Below are 20,602 nucleotides of genomic sequence, written 5' to 3'. Positions count from 1 at the left end.
CTTTTGGACAACTGAATAGAACAAAGAAAAATGGATTAGGGCTAAAATAGGACTTAAGAGTATGGATCCTTAAAAACCTTTCTAGGAGATTAGAAAAAAGAGAGCTATAACACTGATGTTAGATGTTATAGAAAAACTGGAAGGACTCTGGTACACCAAAAGGGAAAATCTCCTCATTCAGGAACCTGGGAAGAAGTAGAGGCAGGATGGAGTCAAAGACTGCTGCAGAATAGAAGTTATAGCCACGCTAAAAGGTATGACTTGAGAGCCATGAGACCAGGTAGTCAATCAGTTAGTCAATTGAAAATGTACCAGGCATCATGATACGCTCTGGAGTTAAAAAAAAGAAGCAATAGGCAGTTTCTACCCTCAAGGAGCTCACAATCTAATGGGGGAGATAAGAAGCAACCAAATAGATAAAGATATAGACAGGATAAAAAGGGAATAATTAATACAAAGGAGGCACTAGATTTGAGAGGTTGGGAAAGCTTTTCTGTGGAAGATGGGACTTTAGTTGGGTCTTAAAGAAAGCCTGGGAAGCCAGTAGAGGTGAGGAGGGAGAGCACTGTAGGAATGGGGTATAGCCAAAGAAAATGCCTGGAGCTGAAAGTTAAAGTGTTTTGTTCATGGAATAGTCAGGAGGCCAGACTAGGAAAAAATTTATCTTCTGTCTCTCCCTATCTACTGATTTCTTCTCTGAAGTCTATAAATATGACCAAGTCTCCCCCTTTAAAAAAAACTCACTTGATTCAACCATCTGCATCAGTTATCATACTATATCATCCAATAACTCTTCCTATTTATAATTAAAGTCCTTGAGAAAGACATCTACACTTAGTGCCTCTTCTCCCCCCGCCCCCCACCAACTTGGCTAAATCTTCTACAGTCTGGTTTTTAGTTTGAAACTCTTCCCTCCAAAGTTACCAGTAATTTCTTACTTGCCAGTTTCCATGGCCTTTTCTCAGTCATGATCCTTTATGACTTCTCTGCAGAATCTGACATTATTGATCAACAGTTCCTCCTAGTTCCTTTAGGTTTTCATAACACTGTTCACTATTCTCTCCTGGCTCTCCTCTATGTCTGCTGCTCCTTCTTAGTCTCCTTTGCTGTCCCTTCATCTGGGCTATACTCTCAAATGCCACCACTGGCATTCCCCAAAGTTCTGCCATTGGATCCTCTTCTCTTTTCCCTTCATATTATTTCACATGCACAGGTTCAATGTCAGGTTCCCTTCATATTATTTCACATGGTAATCTCTATGCAGATGATTCCCAGATGAATATATCTGGTCCAATCTCTTTCCTGCGCTACAGTCATACATCACCAACTGCCTCTTGGATCTAGATACTATTAGGCATCTCAAACTCATCATATCTTTATTTTCCCCTCCCAAACTTCTTAAGAACTCTTTATCATAGAAGATCTAACTATCCTTCAATATCCTCCAATCTCATTATCACCTTGAAATCTTTATTCTTACTCACCCCATTATCAAATCTCTTATCAGATCTTGTATCTAATCTCAGAATGTCTCTTATGAACATCTCCAATTCATATGGCCACAATCCTAGTTCAAACCTTCACTTTTCACCTAAACTTTTACAATAATCTTCGAAATGATCTCCCTACTTCAAGCCTCTCCCTATTCCAATCTATTCTCTAATCAGCCACCAAGGTGATTTTAAAAAAGGGTGTTTTTTGCCTTTTATTCTTTAACATTTATATCTTCACTACAGAGCACTATCCTAAAATCATCCTTCATAGTAAATAAAAGGAGTTGACAAAAAAAATCAATCAGCATCTCACAAGGCCTGACAGATTTTTTTAAAAAATTGCTTGATACCCATCACAATACAGGTGATTTTTCTAAATCATGACCATATCATACTCTTTTTTTAGGTTTTTGCAAGGCAATGGGGTTAAGTGACTTGCCCAAGGTCACACAGTGAGCAAGTATCTATAGCAAGATTTGAACATAAGTCCTTCTGACTCCAGCATTGGTGCTCACTGTGCCACCTAGCTGCCCCTTACTTTCTCTTTTAAATACTTCTCCTCTCTCTCTCTCTCTCTCTCTCTCTCTCTCTCTATATATATATATATATATATATATATATATATATATATACCTTATTTGTACCTCCCTATTTATATATTATATCTCTATTCTTTGTATCCTCAAAGTTTAACACATAATGAAGGTTTAATAAAATGCTTGGTGACTGACTGAAGAATCTACCTAAGGATTATATTGATTGTTCCTAAGAAAAGTAACAGCTTTCCCCCCTTTGAGGCCATGGTTGCCTTCAATGGAAAGGGATGACACTAACCCATCTTTCCCTGCTCCCTACCTCAGACTGTTATATCCACAACAGTGTAGCCCTACTTTTGGCAAATGTTCTTCTTTATACTTTGGTGACTTTATTCTCTTGACCTTGATTTCTTAGTAAAATTCTCCTTTTGTACCTTCAGGTCATTTGTGTATTAATCAAATATTTTTTTCTCAAAAGTGAGAAAAGCTTGCCAGGGGCTGAGATGGAGAGAGGTAGTAGGAATAGCATAAGGGCCAATTAAGGACACTGGACTTTTTCCTTTCTGTGTTCCTCTACATGAAGAAAGGGCTTGTTGGTGGAGAGAGAAATCCCTCAGAGAGGGATATATCTGGGTGGTAGAAAGTAGTGATGTGGGAAAGAAGAATATATATCCAGAAGTAGTTTTGTGACAAAGAATAAACTTGAGCAATATAGTGAGAAGACATTTGAGCAATATAATGGCTAGGCTTCTATCTAAAAGGCAAGTAAATAATATAGCAGACTTTTGTTTAGTCAAGAATCCAAATCATATTTGAAAATTTCTATTGACATCAAAGGATCTCAAAAAAAAAAAAACCCAAGGTATTGAGGCAATCTAGGACCCAGCTCTCCTTGAGTATGGGTAAAATCAATTCCAGAAATAAAAGAAGACAAGACTGGAAACTCTAAAGCATCAAGAGAGATTATATAGCTAATGAGGGTGTGAGAGAAGCCAAGAATCAGCAGGGTTGATCTACATTTACAGTCTAATTCATACCAGAAACTGCTGTGTTGTAAGATTTCTGAGACTTTGTGCAGGTCTGTAGCTTGTCCCTTGTTTGTTGGACAAATGCTTTATATTCCCCAGTGTCATGAATTATAAAGTCTGTAGAAAAACTCAAAGGAATTCAAGAACAAAAGGACAAGAGAGAAGGTGGAAAATTATACCCTGATTCAAAAGTCAGGGAGGAGAAAGGACTGATTAGAAGCCAAGAGGGAAATAGAAAGGCTATTCTCTAACACCCAATGAAGAAAAGACAAGAGCTATCCCAGGTGCCAGATGAGGATTGAAGCATTTCAATGGAAAGTCCATTGCCATGATGGAGGGGATCATGGAAGAGAGCTTTGCCAAGGACAGGGTTTGTTAAAGTTGGAAAGGGCTGTATCCTGGGGCTCTGGGGGCTAGAGGTACTTTTGTAAAGGCAAAGAAGCTGCACTGTGTTAATACTATCTGTTGTCCCATGAGGGATATGAGCCCAGTCACTTCCTAGGAGAAAATCTGACCTTCCCCTTTCCCCTACCCTTTTCTCCTTCATATCCTACCTTTGAAGGATGACTCCAGAACAGGGGCAGGCTTGGGAGCCAAGAAGAGCTTCTTTGCATGACGGCTGAGGGTACCCCCCTGCTCCGAGGGGACGATGAGCTGACGGGTAAAGCGGGCTCGGTCTCGGATATCATAATTCTGATCATACTTTGCCAAACTCAGCACATACTGGGTTAGCAACTTTGTCTGGGGGGAAAAAGAGAGAAGAAAAAAAGGAGAGAGAACTGAGACAAGGAAGCATATTAGCAGCTTTCTTGGGGGAAGGGAGATAAAACTGGAAGTGACTGGGGGGAGACTTTACTTAGAGATCTTTAGTCAAGTATAAATCCCCCCCCCTTTAAAGGTTATGAAATAGATACACATAGCCAGAGAGGCTGATGAGATCTCAACCCTCTCTATTCTAAATTCATTAAACTCTAACACTTAGGTTTTGGAAAAACATGTTTTGAACAACTTGTTTCCAAGTCCTGTGCATTTGTAACAAATATGTCTTCATGCTGTCTGATGTCCTCTCTGGTGACCCCTTTTCTCTTGCCTGAAGTCCCCTCAAGCATCCTTAGGGCAAATGCCCTCCTAATCACATCTTTATACCTGCCAAAACATTTTTTTAACCTCTCCTTATTTAAGGGTCTTACCCCAATCCCTCAGGGCTAACGGCCCTCCCAATCTAGCCCATAGCCTCAGTATCTCGTCTGCCACTACCCCTGGGGCTAGAGTCCTGCAGTAAAGTTTTCTTAACTGAAAGACAGTCTGAGTCTATGGAATTCATTCACAGACCACTCTGCACCACTGGACCCTCATCAAGGCGAAGCGTTTAAGTTCAAATGTTTCTTATGAGATATAATTTCAATGTGGTTTCAATCTCTGCTGCTCAAGAACTATATGGAAAGAATTGATCCAGTCTAAAGGAAGTAACTATAATGATAAGTTGTCAACTACGTTTTTTTCAGAGAAAGTATCGAAGATCTTGTTGGTTTTAACCACTTAACATCATGTATGAATGAAGGGTAGAAAGCATTACAGAATCTGAGGAGGGAGATCAATTCTAAGAGTGGATTGCTGGAGTCACTGGAGCCCCCTCAGATCATGGGCAGGCGGGCTTTAAATCCTGACTTCAACATGTTCTGACTGTGTGAGCCTGGGTAAGTCTTAATGTCTTAGTGCTCTAAACAACTCTCTGTTGCTAGAAGGTACAGGAAAAGTTCCATCTTTCATTGACAGAAGGAAATTTCTCATCAAGGAGTTCCTATATCAGTGAAATCACAGGTTAAGGTGCATTGGATTTCTCTAGATGATGCTAGATTACAGTACTTGTGCTTGTGGAAGGTTGCCTTAAGACTGAAACTAAGATATCCAATGAACCGGGGACTCCAATACAATTTGAGAAAAGTTTTAGTTTGGATAGCACCGGCATTGGAGTCATTGATGACCTGAATTCAAATTCTGCTTCAGACATTTATTAGTTGTGTGACCCTGAGCAAATCACTTAACTCTGAGTGCAGAAAGAAAGGAAGAAAGAAAAGAAAGAAAATATTTTTAATGGAATCTCAATCTCTCTCTCTCTCTCTCTCCCTCCCTCCCTCCCTCCCTCCCTTTTTCTCTTCCCTCAGTTTGCCAGGATCAGAATGCTCATAATACAAAGAGATTTTGGATTGCTGCCCATCATTGCCCAGATTTTTCCATTAATGAACTTCAACATGGGTTCAATCCAATCAAACATACATTTAATAGATCCCTACTGTGAGCAAGGCAGTTTACTAGGCACTATGATTATGACAAAATGTAAAGTTGCTCCTTTTGGGAACCTAACTAAATTGTCTTGGGAGGAAGGAAAGGGAGGGAGGGACACATAATATGTATTGAGATAAATAAATACAATGCCTGTATAAAGTTATACAAATATTTCCAGAGGAAGGGAGTGTTAGTTAACTACTGGATACTCACGCCTGAGTTGTGATTTGATATTCTAAGAAGCCAAGAGGAAGAGGAGGGGATGGAGAGTATTATGAAGAGTGATGTGGGATAAGATTAGAAAAAGAGGTTGGAGAATGCTTTAAAGGCATGCTAAGGAGTTTATATTTTGATCTAGAGGTAATAGGAATGAATATGTGTATATGAGTATGTTTTTCAGAACAGGATGATATGAGTAAGTTCTATCTAGATTACACAAAGTCAGTTTTGCTTCCTTGATGACCAGGACTAATAGGACCAGACATCAGTGGATGTGGGGTGAACTGTTAAAATTATATCAACCACTGACTTAGGTATAAGTATAAAGATCCTAGATGAAGCATCAAATTCAAACCAGAATTACTAGTACCCGACTGGTTACATCAAGTCAACAATAATGAGCATTTACTAAGTGTCTATTACACATCATTGTGCTAACTGATGGACATAACAAAGAGAGACAAAAAAAGTCTCAAATCTCAAGAAGCATGTACTAACAAAATCCCAAAAGGATTTTAAGAATTTAATGGTATAGCCTACGCTATGCCAGAGACATGACTTGAGCTTTTTCTTCAGTCCAGGAGAGACAGGACAGGTCATCTGAAGGATAGATGGATAAGGATATCCCTGGCTCAAACAGCTTAGCAGATTCCCTTAAATACAAGGATCACCTGTGGAGTTCCAAGTACCACTGAATGTGAATCCTCTCATCTAATACGTATTTCAAAAGATGAAAACAATTCCTTAAGCTTATGAAACTATGTGCATCATAATTTGCTAAGAGTCCTATAACCACCAGAGATACCCACCTAAAGAAACATGGGAGTCCAGACAATCTTAGAAGAGACTTGAGAGGTGGGTATTCTAACCTCACTTGCTCAGAGGTGAAATTTGCTTTGTAACTCCCCCAAGCAGAAGCAGAGAAAGATAATATGCTTTAATAAAACCAAACATCCCTAACAAGTAAACATTCAGCACCTGCTCAAACATTTCTTTTGTATATACTTTGTATTTCCTAGTGTGCAGGTTGTATTGCTTTTTGGATAGTTTTGAATGGGATGCATTCTCCTTGCCTTGGCTAAATACCTTCATAAACACAGGATTATAAAGAAAATTAATTATATTTAAATAGTTATCAAAATATTAAAACAAAAACAAGTTCATGGACTCCAGGTTAAGAACTCTTGCTCTAAGAGGAGGCTGAATCCTTCTTTCTAAGTGGGAAGATGTAGGAAACTCAGAGCATTAATCATTGAATGGAGGACAACCAGTTTGCCATTTTTCCTGAGAATATCCTGCTACTTCTAAGCACCATGGGGGCGTACTCTGCTTGTCTTTCATATTGCTTTCCCTAAGTAGGTATAGGGATAGTCATGCATAAGTCTAAGAATTGAACCAGTCTAGTTAGTTAACAGTACTTACTGTGTAGATGATACCTACACTTCTAAATGAACCAAGTTCTGGTCTATGAGGATTATTATTGGATGAACGGTTCCTTTGATTAAGTTTCCATTCCAACTTGAGGATAATTTTCACAACTGATATTTGCTTTCCATACTATCATAATTTTTATTTCACCAAAGTCAGCTTCCACAGGAAACCGGTCATTGGAAAGAACTTCATCCATCCCCATTATGGTAACTTTTAACTATTATTCCTGAGTTTGGGTCAATGCTGCTCCCAAAAGCCACTTACTGGGGACTCAACTTTTTTCCCTTATGACTACTTTTGATATTTGATGAGACTGAAATTTAGTAATGTCATATGCATGCTTGAAACCTTAAAAAATCCTTTTGGATCTGTTTCTTCTCTCAATACATTCAATTTGGATCTATAGGTATCATGGAATCAAATGTAAAGACTGTATCAGAGTGTCTTCTGTTGGGGGAAGGAAAGGAGAGAGAAAAAAATATTGTAAAATTCAAAACCTTGCAAAAAAAATGATTGGTAGAAACTACCAATTGTATGTAATTAAAAACAAATAAAATATTTATAGAAAAAAAACCCTTAAAAAATGGATTTTTTACAAGATTGACTTCTTTTGTAGCCTAGTTAGTACTTTAGTCAACTTGAATGGTTCAAAAATGAACAACTGGTAGCAATTAGTGCTTGCCTAGGAAACTGAATTACCAAGAAGTAGGGGGGGTCCATATGGAGATTTGCAAGGTTAAGTACAAAAGCCATCAAGACAAGGCAGATCGGAATGAATATCACTTCACTGCTTTATGGACTAGGCTACTTACTCAGGTATTTTACAAAGTCCTTTCTTTACTTGGAATATATATTCCTTGGTGTGATGAGAAGAAAGAAATCAAAATATCATCTTAGTCACGGCACCACATCTAGGATTACATTAATGAGAGTAATGATGACATTTACATAGTGCTTTACAAATCTAATCTCATTTTACCCTCACAATCACCCTGGGAGGTTGAGGCTATTATTATCCTCATTTTATAGATGAGGAGGATAAGGCAGAGGTTAAGTGATTCACCCAGAGTGGCACAGGCAAGTGACTGTTATGTCTCTTATTCATCTCAGGTCTTCCTGATTCCAGGTCCAGAATTCTATTCACTATACTGTCTCGTGGTCATTAGTACCAACACTGGTGGTCTAACAAGTCAATATGTGCCCCCAGAACTCTCCTCAGTATATTGTACATTATCACCAGTGGGTAGCGATTGAAAATGGTGATCTCATTCAAAGTTCAGTGATTAGCCCATGGCCCCATATTGTCCTTTTTTTGTTTGTTTGTAGGCACCAAGAATAACAGAACTCTTCTAAGCCACTGGGAGGGATAAATGATACTTTTCTGCAGGCTTTCCTTTTTTTTAAGGTTTTTGCAAGGCAAATGGGGTTAAGTGGCTTGCCCAAGGCCACACAGCTAGGTAATTATTAAGTGTCTGAGACCGAATTTGCACCCAGGTATTCCTGACTCCAAGGCCGGTGCTTTGTCCACTGCATCACCTAGTCGCCCCTTCTGCAGGCTTTCCTGCAGGTATTCACATAGAACACACCATGCTTTCTCATCAAGGGTATAAATTTGTCTAAGCAGAGAAGCTATTTTAAGGAGCATATCGATCACTGGATCCGTATGGTGGGAAGAGCTCTATTATAGACAGCGGGCCTGCCGGAGATACCACTACTGCTGAATGCCAGTGCCTATCCTGGACAGAAGGCTAGGTCCTTACTCAGCCTTTTGCTAGGGAACACACACTCACTGCCATCCAAGTCATGTCCAGGTTGTACTGCTGAAGCCATCTTCAGTCTTAGACTTTCTTGGTGTTGCCAGTGTCTTACACAGAGTCAGCATTTATCCCTCTCTTTCTTCCTTCCCTTTCTTTGTCTTTCTTTGTTCTCCTTTCTTTGCTTTCTTTTCCCCCAATACCAAATTCCTAATGGACCTCCACAGAATATTCTGAACATTCTCCAATAATGTTTCTATAAATCCTTACAGAGCCCAAGTTTTGTTCTTCTATTAAGCAACAGGACTCAGTCGGGGTCAGATCTCTCACCCACACCTTTTAAACACAAATTGATCAATTGTTCCTCCAGAAAGCATTTTTAAAGCTCCTATTATTTATCAAACCTTGTGCAATACACCTGGTAGTCATTGGTACGTATAGTCAGGTTGGCAAAGACCGCATTATCCCAAGAAGACCAAAGTTGTATCTTGTTTTCATTGGAACATGGATAGAAAAAAGCTGGGTCAAGATTTTATGAAACAGCTGCTGCCAAAGCTGCAGAGCCTGGAGGAAGTCCATAAGTAAATAATGCAAAGGTCTGACCTCACTGACCTAGCAGATCCTAAAGCCTTGCAACCTAAAGCTTTAGGCCCCAAGGCTACCATCACTCTACCTCACTGGGCCCATCTGGGAACATCCCCAAAGCTTTTTGTCCTGGAATCCACCAGGTCTCTCTCTCTAACTCAGGCTACATATAGATAGACTCTGAGAAGCATAAGCCTAGGATATAGTTAACAAGTGTCAAATTAGTATTCCAGGTCCCACCTTGTTCTGAAATTGCTCTGAAATTTTCCTTTTCAAACCCACTCTCAGTCCAAAGACAGAAAAATAAATCCAAAAAGGCCCCAACAGGGAGCAGAGGAGCAGGAGAAACTCCAGAGAGTTGCAAGTTTTTCTGAGCCACACCAGAAGTTTTGAGCTAGAATGGCTTTCAGAAGTCATCCAGTTTAACTCCTTTACTTTGAGAGAGAGAGAGAACATTTCCATATCAATTCTCCTAGCCCCACTCATCATGCATTAATCAAAGAAAATAAAGGCCAGATAACAGTTAATGAGGTAGTGTTGTTCAGTTGTGTCTGACTCTTGGGGTTCTCTTGACAAAGATACTGAAGTAGTTTGCCATTTCTTTCTTCAGTTGATTAAGGAAAACAGGTTAAGTGACTTGCCCAAGTCGCACAGCTAATGAATATCTGAAGTCTAATTTGAACTCAGGTGTTCTTGACTCCAGGTCTAGCTGTATCCACCAAGTCACCTAGCTGCCTCTGTTGAGAAGTGTGAAAAGAAGTCTCTCAGAATTAGAAGAGTAGTTTCCTAGTTAGGCTGAAGACTGACATCACTGCTGGAGGAGCCTACCGGCCTGGGAGGCAATGGAGGTTCTATAAGTCTTTCATACTTCATAAAGGGATGACTAGAAACAGACTGCCCTCTGCATTTACTTTTCATATATTAGTTAGTGTTCAGTCAGTCACCTCCATCTCTACCCATTTCTTTTTGTGATGTATCACCCAAGCTAAGGTAAAAACCAGTTCCCTCCACTACATAAAGATGGAGAAACTGAGGTAAGTGACTTTTCTAAGGTGACACAGACAGGAAGTGACAGAACCCAAACTAGACTGCTGGTTCTTTGGCTCAAAGCCCAGCCTTCTTTCCTCCTGTTTTATCCTCTCTATTCTCTCCCTTTCCCCTAAGCTCCATCACTAAGATCATTTAAAGATTTTCTAGCTGATGCTCACATATAATTCTAACTCACCTTATATTTATCCAGTGTCATTACTATAGAGACCTCTGACCCCAAAATGTTTTTTTTCTTTTGGTCCAGACATATGCTTTTACCAGCTCCCTGATGTGAAATTTTCCCCATTATCAAGCAGAGTAGCCACTTATCTATAAGTCAGTGTTAGAACATTTTCTGAAACATTAAAAGGTTATAACTTGCCTGTGTGTATGCCTTCTCCCCTGGTCCTATCACCCCCATGAACTTCAGTGAGCATTGGTGTGTGTCTCTATGAATGTATTTGTGGGTTTACAGACATGGGTCACTGGGTGATTCTAGGTCCTCTACCTGTTTAGAATTGGTCAGATAGAGCTTGGCAGCAAGGTTGATAACCTGTAGTTTCACAATGTCTTCCTCTGCTGTGAATGATTTTGCCATCTTCCGCAGAACATCAGGGGCAATCCTGGGCACATGTTCACAGTACTCACCAATAAGCCAGAGGATGCTGGCCCGGGCCATGGGAACCTGGGGGAAACACAGAAATGTGGGCATCTGAGGAGCCAGGGAACAGAAAGACCCAGGAGAGGGAACAGGAGCCTGGGTGGGGAGATTGCTTGTCTTTCATTTGCTCCATCCTAAAGTTTCCAGGGGACCATCTGAGTGTCCTGAACCCTCCCATCCACTTCTCCTGGATTCTGTCCTTGCTCCCCAAGGGACACATGCCCACCTGGATGTTATCTGTCAGTTTTGCCAGGTGTTTAATGATCTCCCCATGTTGTGACGGCTGCATCTGCAGCAGCTTCTTAATGACGACAACTGATTCAGCAACCACAAGCTCTGGGAATAGAGAGACAATGCTTGAGGAACCAATGAATATTCACAGGTCATAGGTGACCAACACAGAATGGACAGATAAATGGACAAGGACTCATGGGATGAATGGATGTATGTTTAAGGGGTGAGGGAATGGATCACAGATTGAACACTAGAAGAGACTTCAATCTCATCTTAAGAAACTTGTCCAAGGTCATATTTGGAACCCAAGTCACCTATTCCAAATTCAGTGCTCCTCCCACTATTGTAGACTGCTTCTCTAACTCCATAATCCTTGTTATTCTCTGATCCTTCCCATTGTCCATTGCATGGGCAGATGAATGGATACTTCTCATCCCAGTTGAACATATTGACAAATATACCCCATTAAGGCTGAACAGATGGATGGATACTAACCATCACGATTGGAAAGAAGCTGCACAAGGCCATTGAGACAGGTGTCTCGGACACGACCAATGTTTGTGGCACATCTCCCAATGGCCTGTATTGTGGCTGCCACAAAGTCTTTGTCCATGCTTCGGATGTAGGTCTAGAAATACAAATATGGGGAGCCTTATGCCAGTATGTAACTCTAAGTCTGGGCAGTGAATGATTCATAGGCAAGACAGTGACCCCTCAGACTGGGTCATGTTCCCCAGGTTGGGCAACCAGAATGGGATCACTCAGGTAGGATAGTGACTTCCCTTAACTTGGAAGATGGTGGGGTCTGGAAGTCCAGAAATATTGGGAAATAAGCAAGATGGTAGTGGGGGAAGCAGAGGGAAGAACCAATGCTCCCTTCCTTAAAGCAGATTTGATTTGTTTTCCATTGAATCTGGGAGCCTGAAAGGTCTTGCTGAGCTCTTCATCCCACTGAATGATCATCTTGGATGATCCCCTGAGGCCCAAAAAGATACCCCCATACCTGAAATTCCCTTAAGACTGTAGGAATATTAGTCTCATTGGCAAGGTTGGTCAGCACCTCCAGCTGCAGGGAGAAGCAGAGAAAGCAAATAATGTCTAAAGACATGCAATCTTCTTATTTGCTTTATATTTATGTAGCATTTCTGGGTCTCCTAGCCAATATCTCACATGATCATCACAAAAACTTGTGAAATATAGGGAAAAGACGATTAGTTCTGTTTTACAAATAATAGGGGATAAAATACATTAAATGACTTACCCGAGTTAACACAGAGAATTGGCAGCAAAGTTGACATTAGAACACATCTCTCACTTTGGAGGCCATTTCTCTTTCTACTCTTAATGAAGATATGTGTTTGTATGTAGGACTGAAAGTGTTTTTACCTGAACAAGAGTATTATGTGTGCAACTTACATACATGCCAGTTGTGTTTGCATGGGTGCATGTGGTTTCTTTAGGGCTGGCAAGTTTGGCGGACTTCATTTGCTGGGGAGTAGAAATGTACCCATGACTGTATTTATGTGTAGGAGAGATTTTGGTGTGTTTCCAGAAGTGTGATCACACTTATAAGTGGAACAGTAAGCAGGGCTAGCCATCCTTAGCCCATCTGCCAGGCCAAATGTTCATGATTGGGGTAGGATCATTGGCATTAGAATGGAGGCAGAGATAGGGAAGGGCATGGGCAAAGTTTAGAAATTCAATTAGGGGCTGGACAGATGATTATGGGAATGTTTCTATATAGGGACATGTCAGCCTGCTCTAAATGAACTTCTAAATGGATTCAAGTGACTTCAATTCCCAGACTCCTCAGGTATCAGTTGCTCTCTAGCCTAGGCCTCATGGTCTGAGGATCAGGACTTAATGCTTTAGGAGCCTGAATATCAAGATAAGGTTTCTGTAATGGTGTTGGGGGAAGACATGTAGAGGCCTCTCAGATAGATTGGTATGCCCTTGTATTAATGGTAGTTATGTACTAACATCACAGGAGACTGGGTATACCACATCATAGGAGAACTAAGCCATGAATGCCAGCAACACTCACTTTCAGAATCTTGATCTGTGTTGGGTCTGTGGACCTGATGTAGAAGCTCTTCAGGTATGGCTCAAACATGCCCTGACACAGACAAAGAGAGATTAAGAGGGACTCAGCATCTCTCCCCCAGTCCATGGACAAGCTTCCCCCCACCTCTAATCCAACCATTCGCTTTCCACTTGTACCACTACCACCGCCTTAATCCAGACTCTCATTACATCATATCTGGTCAACTTCAACCTTCCAACTTATAAGCTCTTCCCTCTCTAATTTAGCCTGCACACTAGTGCTACATCCTCCCTTTAATGCCTAGCTCTCATCACTTCACCCCTTTGCTCAAAAACTTTTGATTCCTTGTTTCCTACAGGTGGAAGTTCAAGCTTCTCAGATTGACATCTACTTTTCCAGGAATGATAAGCATGTGCCACCACACCTGATCCAGGCCAGTATTTTTATTGCCCACTATAGTGGGCTATCTTCACCTCTGCTTTGGTTCAGGCAGTTCTCTGGGGAGAGACAACCTTTCTATCCATGCAGTCCTCAGCCCTTTGATTCCACAATGCTTGCCATGCCCCCGATTCCCAGCTGACTTACCCGACGCTTGATGGACATAGTGGCCACATTCTGCAGTACCACATACTGGACCTCACTGTGAACAAAAGAGGGTCAAGAATCGAGGGTCATTGAGTGAAGAGTCAGGGGTCATGGTCCAACTAGACTGTCATTGTAGTATCCCCCACCTCAGCCTTGAAAGAGGGCCAACATTTCTGTAAATGGCTAGGTCGGAGGTCAAGGTCAAAGACAGGGTGAGGATCAGGGCCAGGGTGGGTGTCAATGTCAGTGAGGCTAGGAGTCAGGGCCCCTCTGATCTGCCCACCTGTGACTCCTCAGCAGGCGCACCAAGGCTTTGGCAATGACTCCCACCTCTGCTTTGGGGGCCAGGTGGAAGTAGAGCTGAGCCACTGCCATGACCACAGCTGCACTTCGGCTCTGGAGTAGTGGTTTGGTGTTGCGTAAGAGCAGGCGGTGATCAGGATCCATTATGTATGGCCTCCGGGCAGCCAGGGGAGCAGTTGCCTCCTCTGGTCCTGGCCCTGACCCCTTCGACTCATCTTCTTCTGATCCATAAAAGGCCTTCTCAGGATTCTCCTCCAATAAAGATTCCTGGAAAGTGGAGAAGGGCTGTAAGAGGACTTTAATGCCTTTCCTTGAGCACGCTTCCCTTCTCCATCAAATTTGCTGAAAAGCTATTTCCAGGAGCTCTTGCCAAACTATCCCTTTCCATGAATCTAGCATCTTCTTCACTGCTCTCCCCACAACTCCCTTCTATGTCCTGAAGTTTTAGTCTCAAATTTCTTGGTCCCCCTTCTCTCTACACTTTGCCTCAGCAGTTTTATCCAACATGACTCCTAACTGCCTTTCCTGAGGCAAAATAATATTTTCTCCATCAGCCAGGGGACTCTAAAGACCTGGCTTCTTTCTATTAGACCTAGAAGAGAAAAAATGCTATTTCAACACTACCACCCCCACCTAATTCCTTGCTCAGAATCCATTCTCCAGTGACTCACATTCTTGTTGGGACTCAAGAACTGTGTACGGGCATAACGGGTCAGCATGTTGATGATGACAACCTGGCCCCACTCTTCCACGTCAATCAACAGGTTGCATAATTTACGATAGTTCTTGTGGATCAGATCAATACGTTCAGGACACACCTCCTCAAAAGCCATTACTACACTTCCAGCCACCAGCTAACGAGGATCCAGCCAGGAGGGAAAGATTGAGATCAAGATACCGGTAGCACATGTGAGCAAAAATGATGAAAGGTCAGTTAAAGGAGGCAAGGAATGGAAGGGGACATCCTAAGCCCTATAGAATCCCCCCAACACCCCTCAAAGTTTTCTCAATCATCACACACCCCCTTCCTTTCACCCATACCGTGGTTTTGTCGGCCAGAAGTTTCTCGATGACTTCAATCAGCTGATCCTTTTGGTCAGAGTCCAAACTGGGGGAATGGAGTACTTGCTGGATGGGAGGCAGTCTCCCAGTCTTTGAACCTGGGACTCACCCACACAAGACTATTCTGATGTCCAGACTCCTTTGGTATACCCTCTCCCCAGTTCTCCAGTTGCTACCCCATTCCCATGATTCCTCTATCCATAACCACCCCTAACCATCCATGGTTAAAACTTTGAGGGAGGGGAGTATTGAGGATAAGGTCCAGAGTCCAAGGAGGTCACCTGTATAGTTTGGGAATAGCATGGGCTGCTGTTTTCCGCACATAAGGAGACATGTCTGAGGCAGCTTCCTTGATGGCTAACATCATGATGGGTACTATGATGGGAACACGGATGCTGGATAGGACTCGGAGGGCACTAGCCCGAATGAGCTGGTTAGGGTCCTGCAGGGTAAAGGCAAGGGCAGAAGGAGGTAAGATCTTTTGTGGTCACTGTACCTTTCTGTTCCTTAGTCCACTCACATCAACTCCCTGTCTCTACCTCCACTCATCCTGACCATTTCTGATCCCTAAACTTCTTCCTTTTGGCATCTGAACAACCTGAACATGGAGGTCTATGACCCCAGGTGACTCACTATCCCACATGAAGAAATCTGGTGGTTTGGATTAGCATAAATTGGCATGGACACAAGTGTTCACAGCAGTTCATAGGAGGAGTCTGTAGAGAGAGCTAATAATAGCTAGAGACCTCTGGCCAGGGTGACTAAGGAATGCATCCTTTATAACACATTCAACAAGTGGTTGGTCACAGAGTCTCCGCTTGTGTCTAAGGAGGAGGAACCCACTATGACCTCTTGAAGCTGTCCATTACACTTTGAGAACATTCTAACATCAAGTCTAAACTGGAATGTCCACCTCTGCTTCCTAATTCTGCTCTCCTAGGCCAAACAAAGCAAATGTAGTTCAAGTAGTGAATTACTGGATCTTGAAGTTGAAAGAAACCTGAGCATCTCTAGACTAAATCCACCATTTTTAAAATGAGGAAATTGAAGCCCAGAGAGCAAAAATAACTGATATAATGTTGCACAATTAATGGCAAAACTAATACTAGAACTCAGATCTCCTGACTACCATTCCAGTGTTCACTCTAATCACCCATGGCTTTAGCAATATACTGAACAAAGGAAACTTGAATCCTTTGAAAAGAATATCTTCTCTTCTAATAAGATGTGATTAGATGATAATAGAAAATGTTTTTATTTGTTTTCTTATACTTTTATGTTTACTTTCACAACAAGATTATTGTAATAATATAAAATAAATAAACCAAATTGTCACTCAAAATAATATTTTCCAAGTGGAAGGACTCTTGTTCTCCAAGGATTCTTGAAATTATAATATTAGATCTAGAAGAAACCTTGAGTGTCATCTCACTTGGCAGATGAAAACATGGGGATCCAGAGAAGTGACTTGCCCAAGGTGATACAGAGACCAAGTGGCAGAGCTGAAATTTGAACATAGATCCTTTGACTCCACATTCAGAGTTCTTTCCATCATGTCATAGAAGAGTCTTACTCTTAGGAGATAAAGTGATTGTATCACATGACTCACTCCCTACAATGTGAAATATGAAAAAGACTTCTCTTCCATCCCTACTTTGTTCATTCCTGGGAAAAGACCCATCCCATATCCAATCATTCTTCCTTCCTCTCACACATACACCCAGGACCCCGGGGAATAAGACTCTGACCTTCAGACCACGTTGAAAAGTAGAAATGGACAGCAGGGCCAAGTCTTGCTGTTCCTCTGCATAGCGTACCAAATACACATATACCAGCTTCTTCACCTGTGAAGAGAAACTCTCCTGAGAAGATGATTCCTGGGACCTTCTTCCCTAATACCATCCTCAGATGCATATCTACATAAATTTTCATCTGGGAGGAGGAATATTTCTGAGAAGATGGTTGCAGAGACACATTTTCCCCACTTCCTACCTTGGCACCATGTACATGAACTTCTTCATCGACTAGGAGACCCATCTCTACCCTTCCTCTCATTCCCTATAACTGGATCTCCCCCTCCCATCCAGGCCCCTCCCTGTGACCCCTCACCTCAATGTTCTTACAGGCTACATTCTTGACCACGGCTGGGAACAGGTCAGAAGCATTCTTCCCACGAGCAATCATCTGAAAGAAGAGGAATGGACCAGAATCATAATTAGTAAAGAATAAAAGAGGCTTTTCCCTAAACCATCTGTCCTTGGATGGAGAAGCAAACATCTTCAGCATGGTTTTCTGGAGGCAGAGAGTAGAACTGCTCCTATGGGACTCTCTGGGGTTAGACTGCCTTCTTTAAGTTTGACCCTATCTGAAATAGGTCTATCCTCCAGGGTAACTCTTTGCTATGTCCTCCACCCCCTCCCAAACTGTCCTATGCTCCATCCTCCATCTTATCCTATATGCTACATGCTCCCCCTGTAGATGAATTTGCTAGAAATAGAGTTTTTAGCTGGTTGTAGATCTTGTGATTCATATAGTAGCAAGTTGTTCCCAACAACTTAGGCATCCTCTCAGTCTCTGTTCTCATTGGTCTCCCCATGCCCCTTCCTCACCGCCACAATTCTTTTCATAGCTTCCAACTTGAGAGAATCTTTGTTGGTGTCCAACATTTCCTTCAGGTCATCATGCCTAGGGAAGCGGGGAAGGGAGAGATTAGTCAAGGAAAGAGAATAGATTAGGGGTGAGGTTAGAGGAGGGCACAGGGAAGACATACATTAGAGAAAATGGTGGCAAATGACATGGACATTTTGGGAAATGTCTTTTCTTGGGAAAGACCGTTCTTCTCCCCAATGCCATAACCAGGGATGCCCTGAGATCCTTGACCTTTTGACCCTATAGTTTTCACAGATCCTTCAGAAAACAGCAGCCTTGCAAATGATGTAACTGGGCCCAGCAACCAATCATGTTGGCTAATGTTCCATCTCAGATCACTGGTCTAGCTCATAAGAGACTAAGAATCAAGAGCAAAGTAAGGGCATCCTTCAACAAATTGGGTCAACTACCAATAAACCCAGGGAGCAGGGCAAGGGTGAAGAGGTTGTCGCCTGAGCTACATGAACAGCTGATCATGGCAAAGCAAAAAGCATGTTGGATCTGCCAGAGGATTTGGGTCTGAATCCTTTGCTCTGTCTGGGTGACTCAGTTAACCACTTTGGATTAGTATACTATATCTAAATGAGAAGTGATGAGAACCTGCATGGTCTTCTCAAATTCATCCATTTTTCAATTATGTCTGACTTTGTGTGATCCCATTTTGGGGTTTCTTGGCAAATATACAGGAGTAGTTTGCCATTTCCTTCTCTAGTTCATTTTACAGATGAGGAAACTGGGGCAAACAGGGTTAAGTGACTTGCTTATGGTCACACAACAAGGACATGTCTGAGGCTGGATTTGAACTCAGGAAGGCTGGAACTTTAGCTGCCACTTGAAAGTTGCTATGCAAAAACAAACAAAAAAAATCACATATGGAGGTCAATCCTTTGGAAAAGTCTCTCCTAACTCAGGCCAGCTGATCCTCAGAGGATATACACCTAGTCCCATACTTGAAGTTGAGGGAACTTGGTAAAGTGGAGAGGGCAATGGACTTGGAGTCTGAGAGACCTAGATTCAAATTTCACCTCACTAGATGTGTGGGCTTGGCCAAGTCATTAAACTTGTCTGTGCCTCAGTTTCTATATCTTAAAAATGAGAGTTAGACTTTATATAGCCTCTATATTCCCATTCAGTTCTAAGTCTATGATACTGCATCATCTAGAACTTGTGCTGATCAAGCACATTCTTTGGCAACCCAATGTCCATGCTCTGAAGGGATATCAAACACACACACACACACACACTCTATATTTGTTTCTTTGAACCCTTTAATTCTATAGTTGCTGATAGAAACACTAAAGCCATTAGCCAAGAACTCCCTTTTTTCTTCTCCTCATGTCAAATCACTCAGCTGTCTTCCCCTCCTGGCATTTCCTTCACCCAAGACTCAAACTTAAGAAGTGGCCCTTCTTGTCAAGACAAACCCCTCTGCATGAACCCTTTTCTTCACTGTTGGCACCTTCCCCCCCCCCATTATATGGTGCATATACTGCATGGGCAATGTTTTACAGATCACTTCAATCTTAATGGACTTGCTCATTTCATAAGTGCAACAATCAGGGACAATTTGAGGGTATCTGCATCTGTATCCACAGAAAGAATTGTGGAACAAAGACCATTAGCTTTAATTTGAAAAAACCCATTATCTTATTGTGTAATTTTGCTATCTCTTATATTTTATTTTTTCCTTAAGGATTTGATTTCTCTCTCAACACATTCAATTTAGATCAATGTATAGCATGGAATCAATGTAAAGTCTAATGTTGCCTTCTGTAGGGGTGGGGGGAGGGAAGTGAGACTGGGGGCAATGTAAAATTCAAAATAAATACATTTTTAAGAATACAAAAAAAAATGATCCCTTTGAGGTCTCCTTGGCTCTGGTCTTTCATGTAGTATTCACTAAGCTTCTAAATGCTTGTTGACTGTCTAACCAAAAAAAAAAGTCAAGGATTAGGACTTAACTCATAGTGTCACTCACTATATCTACCCCAGGTAACCTTAAGTAGCTCTTTCAGGGGTTTTTCTAAAAATGTGTATTATAGGGAAATCATAAACCATAAGAAAACTTAGGAAACTCAATGACATTCAAATATATTGTGGAATACTAAATCTGCCTGGGCTGTTCATCAGGCTTTCTAATACTAGTATCACTCTGCCGGGAGGGTGCTACCCCCAGAGAAAAGCCCAGCCCCCCCACTGCACACACTCTCCCTTGCACCGAGTCACAGCCCACACAATGGGGCTGTAAACTCCACACAAGATAATTAATTCTCTTGCACAATTTACTCCTCCTACTCTATACTCTGTACCTACACATTTCTCTAATGAACAAACTTGGCTTCTCCTGAAAATACTCTGAGTTCCAGTGCTAACTCTCTCTCTCTCTCTTTTTTTTTGCAAGGCAAATGGGGTCAAGTGGCTTGCCCAAGGCCACACAGCTAGGTAATTATTAAGTGTCTGAGTCAGGATTTGAACCCAGGCACTCCTGACTCCAGGGCTGGTGCTCTATCTACTGCACCACCTAGCTGCCCCCAGTGCTAACTCTCTATCCTCTTCCCATATACCCAAGGGCTGATTCTTTCCTGGATCTGACACCATTGATGGAGTTATATTCCATTCCTTCATAAACAGAAAAGCCTGGGGGATAAGTATATGCAATGTTACTCCTTCAATAGCATTCTTGAGGTCTGACAAAAGGATCTG

At 41.8% G+C, this 20,602-nt stretch overlaps 1 protein-coding gene across 2 annotated transcripts in view; it reads right to left on the bottom strand.

The window, feature by feature from the left end:
• The window catches only part of AP3B2 (adaptor related protein complex 3 subunit beta 2), a 50,096-nt gene that overhangs the window by 12,722 nt on the left and 16,772 nt on the right, over positions 1 to 20,602 (bottom strand). For both annotated transcript variants that reach the window (XM_074233071.1, XM_074233070.1), the window contains exons 2-15: positions 17,860 to 17,935; positions 17,360 to 17,434; positions 16,999 to 17,094; positions 15,532 to 15,692; positions 15,230 to 15,296; positions 14,860 to 15,042; positions 14,169 to 14,455; positions 13,886 to 13,940; positions 13,301 to 13,372; positions 12,260 to 12,322; positions 11,752 to 11,884; positions 11,249 to 11,358; positions 10,870 to 11,046; positions 3,612 to 3,798 (exon numbers count right to left, since the gene is read on the bottom strand). In XM_074233071.1, the coding sequence (XP_074089172.1) occupies positions 3,612 to 3,798; positions 10,870 to 11,046; positions 11,249 to 11,358; positions 11,752 to 11,884; positions 12,260 to 12,322; positions 13,301 to 13,372; positions 13,886 to 13,940; positions 14,169 to 14,455; positions 14,860 to 15,042; positions 15,230 to 15,296; positions 15,532 to 15,692; positions 16,999 to 17,094; positions 17,360 to 17,434; positions 17,860 to 17,935 (1,742 nt within the window). The remainder of the gene's footprint in view (positions 1 to 3,611; positions 3,799 to 10,869; positions 11,047 to 11,248; positions 11,359 to 11,751; positions 11,885 to 12,259; positions 12,323 to 13,300; positions 13,373 to 13,885; positions 13,941 to 14,168; positions 14,456 to 14,859; positions 15,043 to 15,229; positions 15,297 to 15,531; positions 15,693 to 16,998; positions 17,095 to 17,359; positions 17,435 to 17,859; positions 17,936 to 20,602) is intronic.

The sequence above is a fragment of the Macrotis lagotis genome, chromosome 4, assembly GCF_037893015.1.
Source record: "Macrotis lagotis isolate mMagLag1 chromosome 4, bilby.v1.9.chrom.fasta, whole genome shotgun sequence".
NCBI classification, from domain to species: Eukaryota; Metazoa; Chordata; class Mammalia; order Peramelemorphia; family Peramelidae; genus Macrotis; species Macrotis lagotis.
Note: the sequence above shows the minus strand (reverse complement) of the source record. Positions and strands in the feature narration are given on the sequence as shown.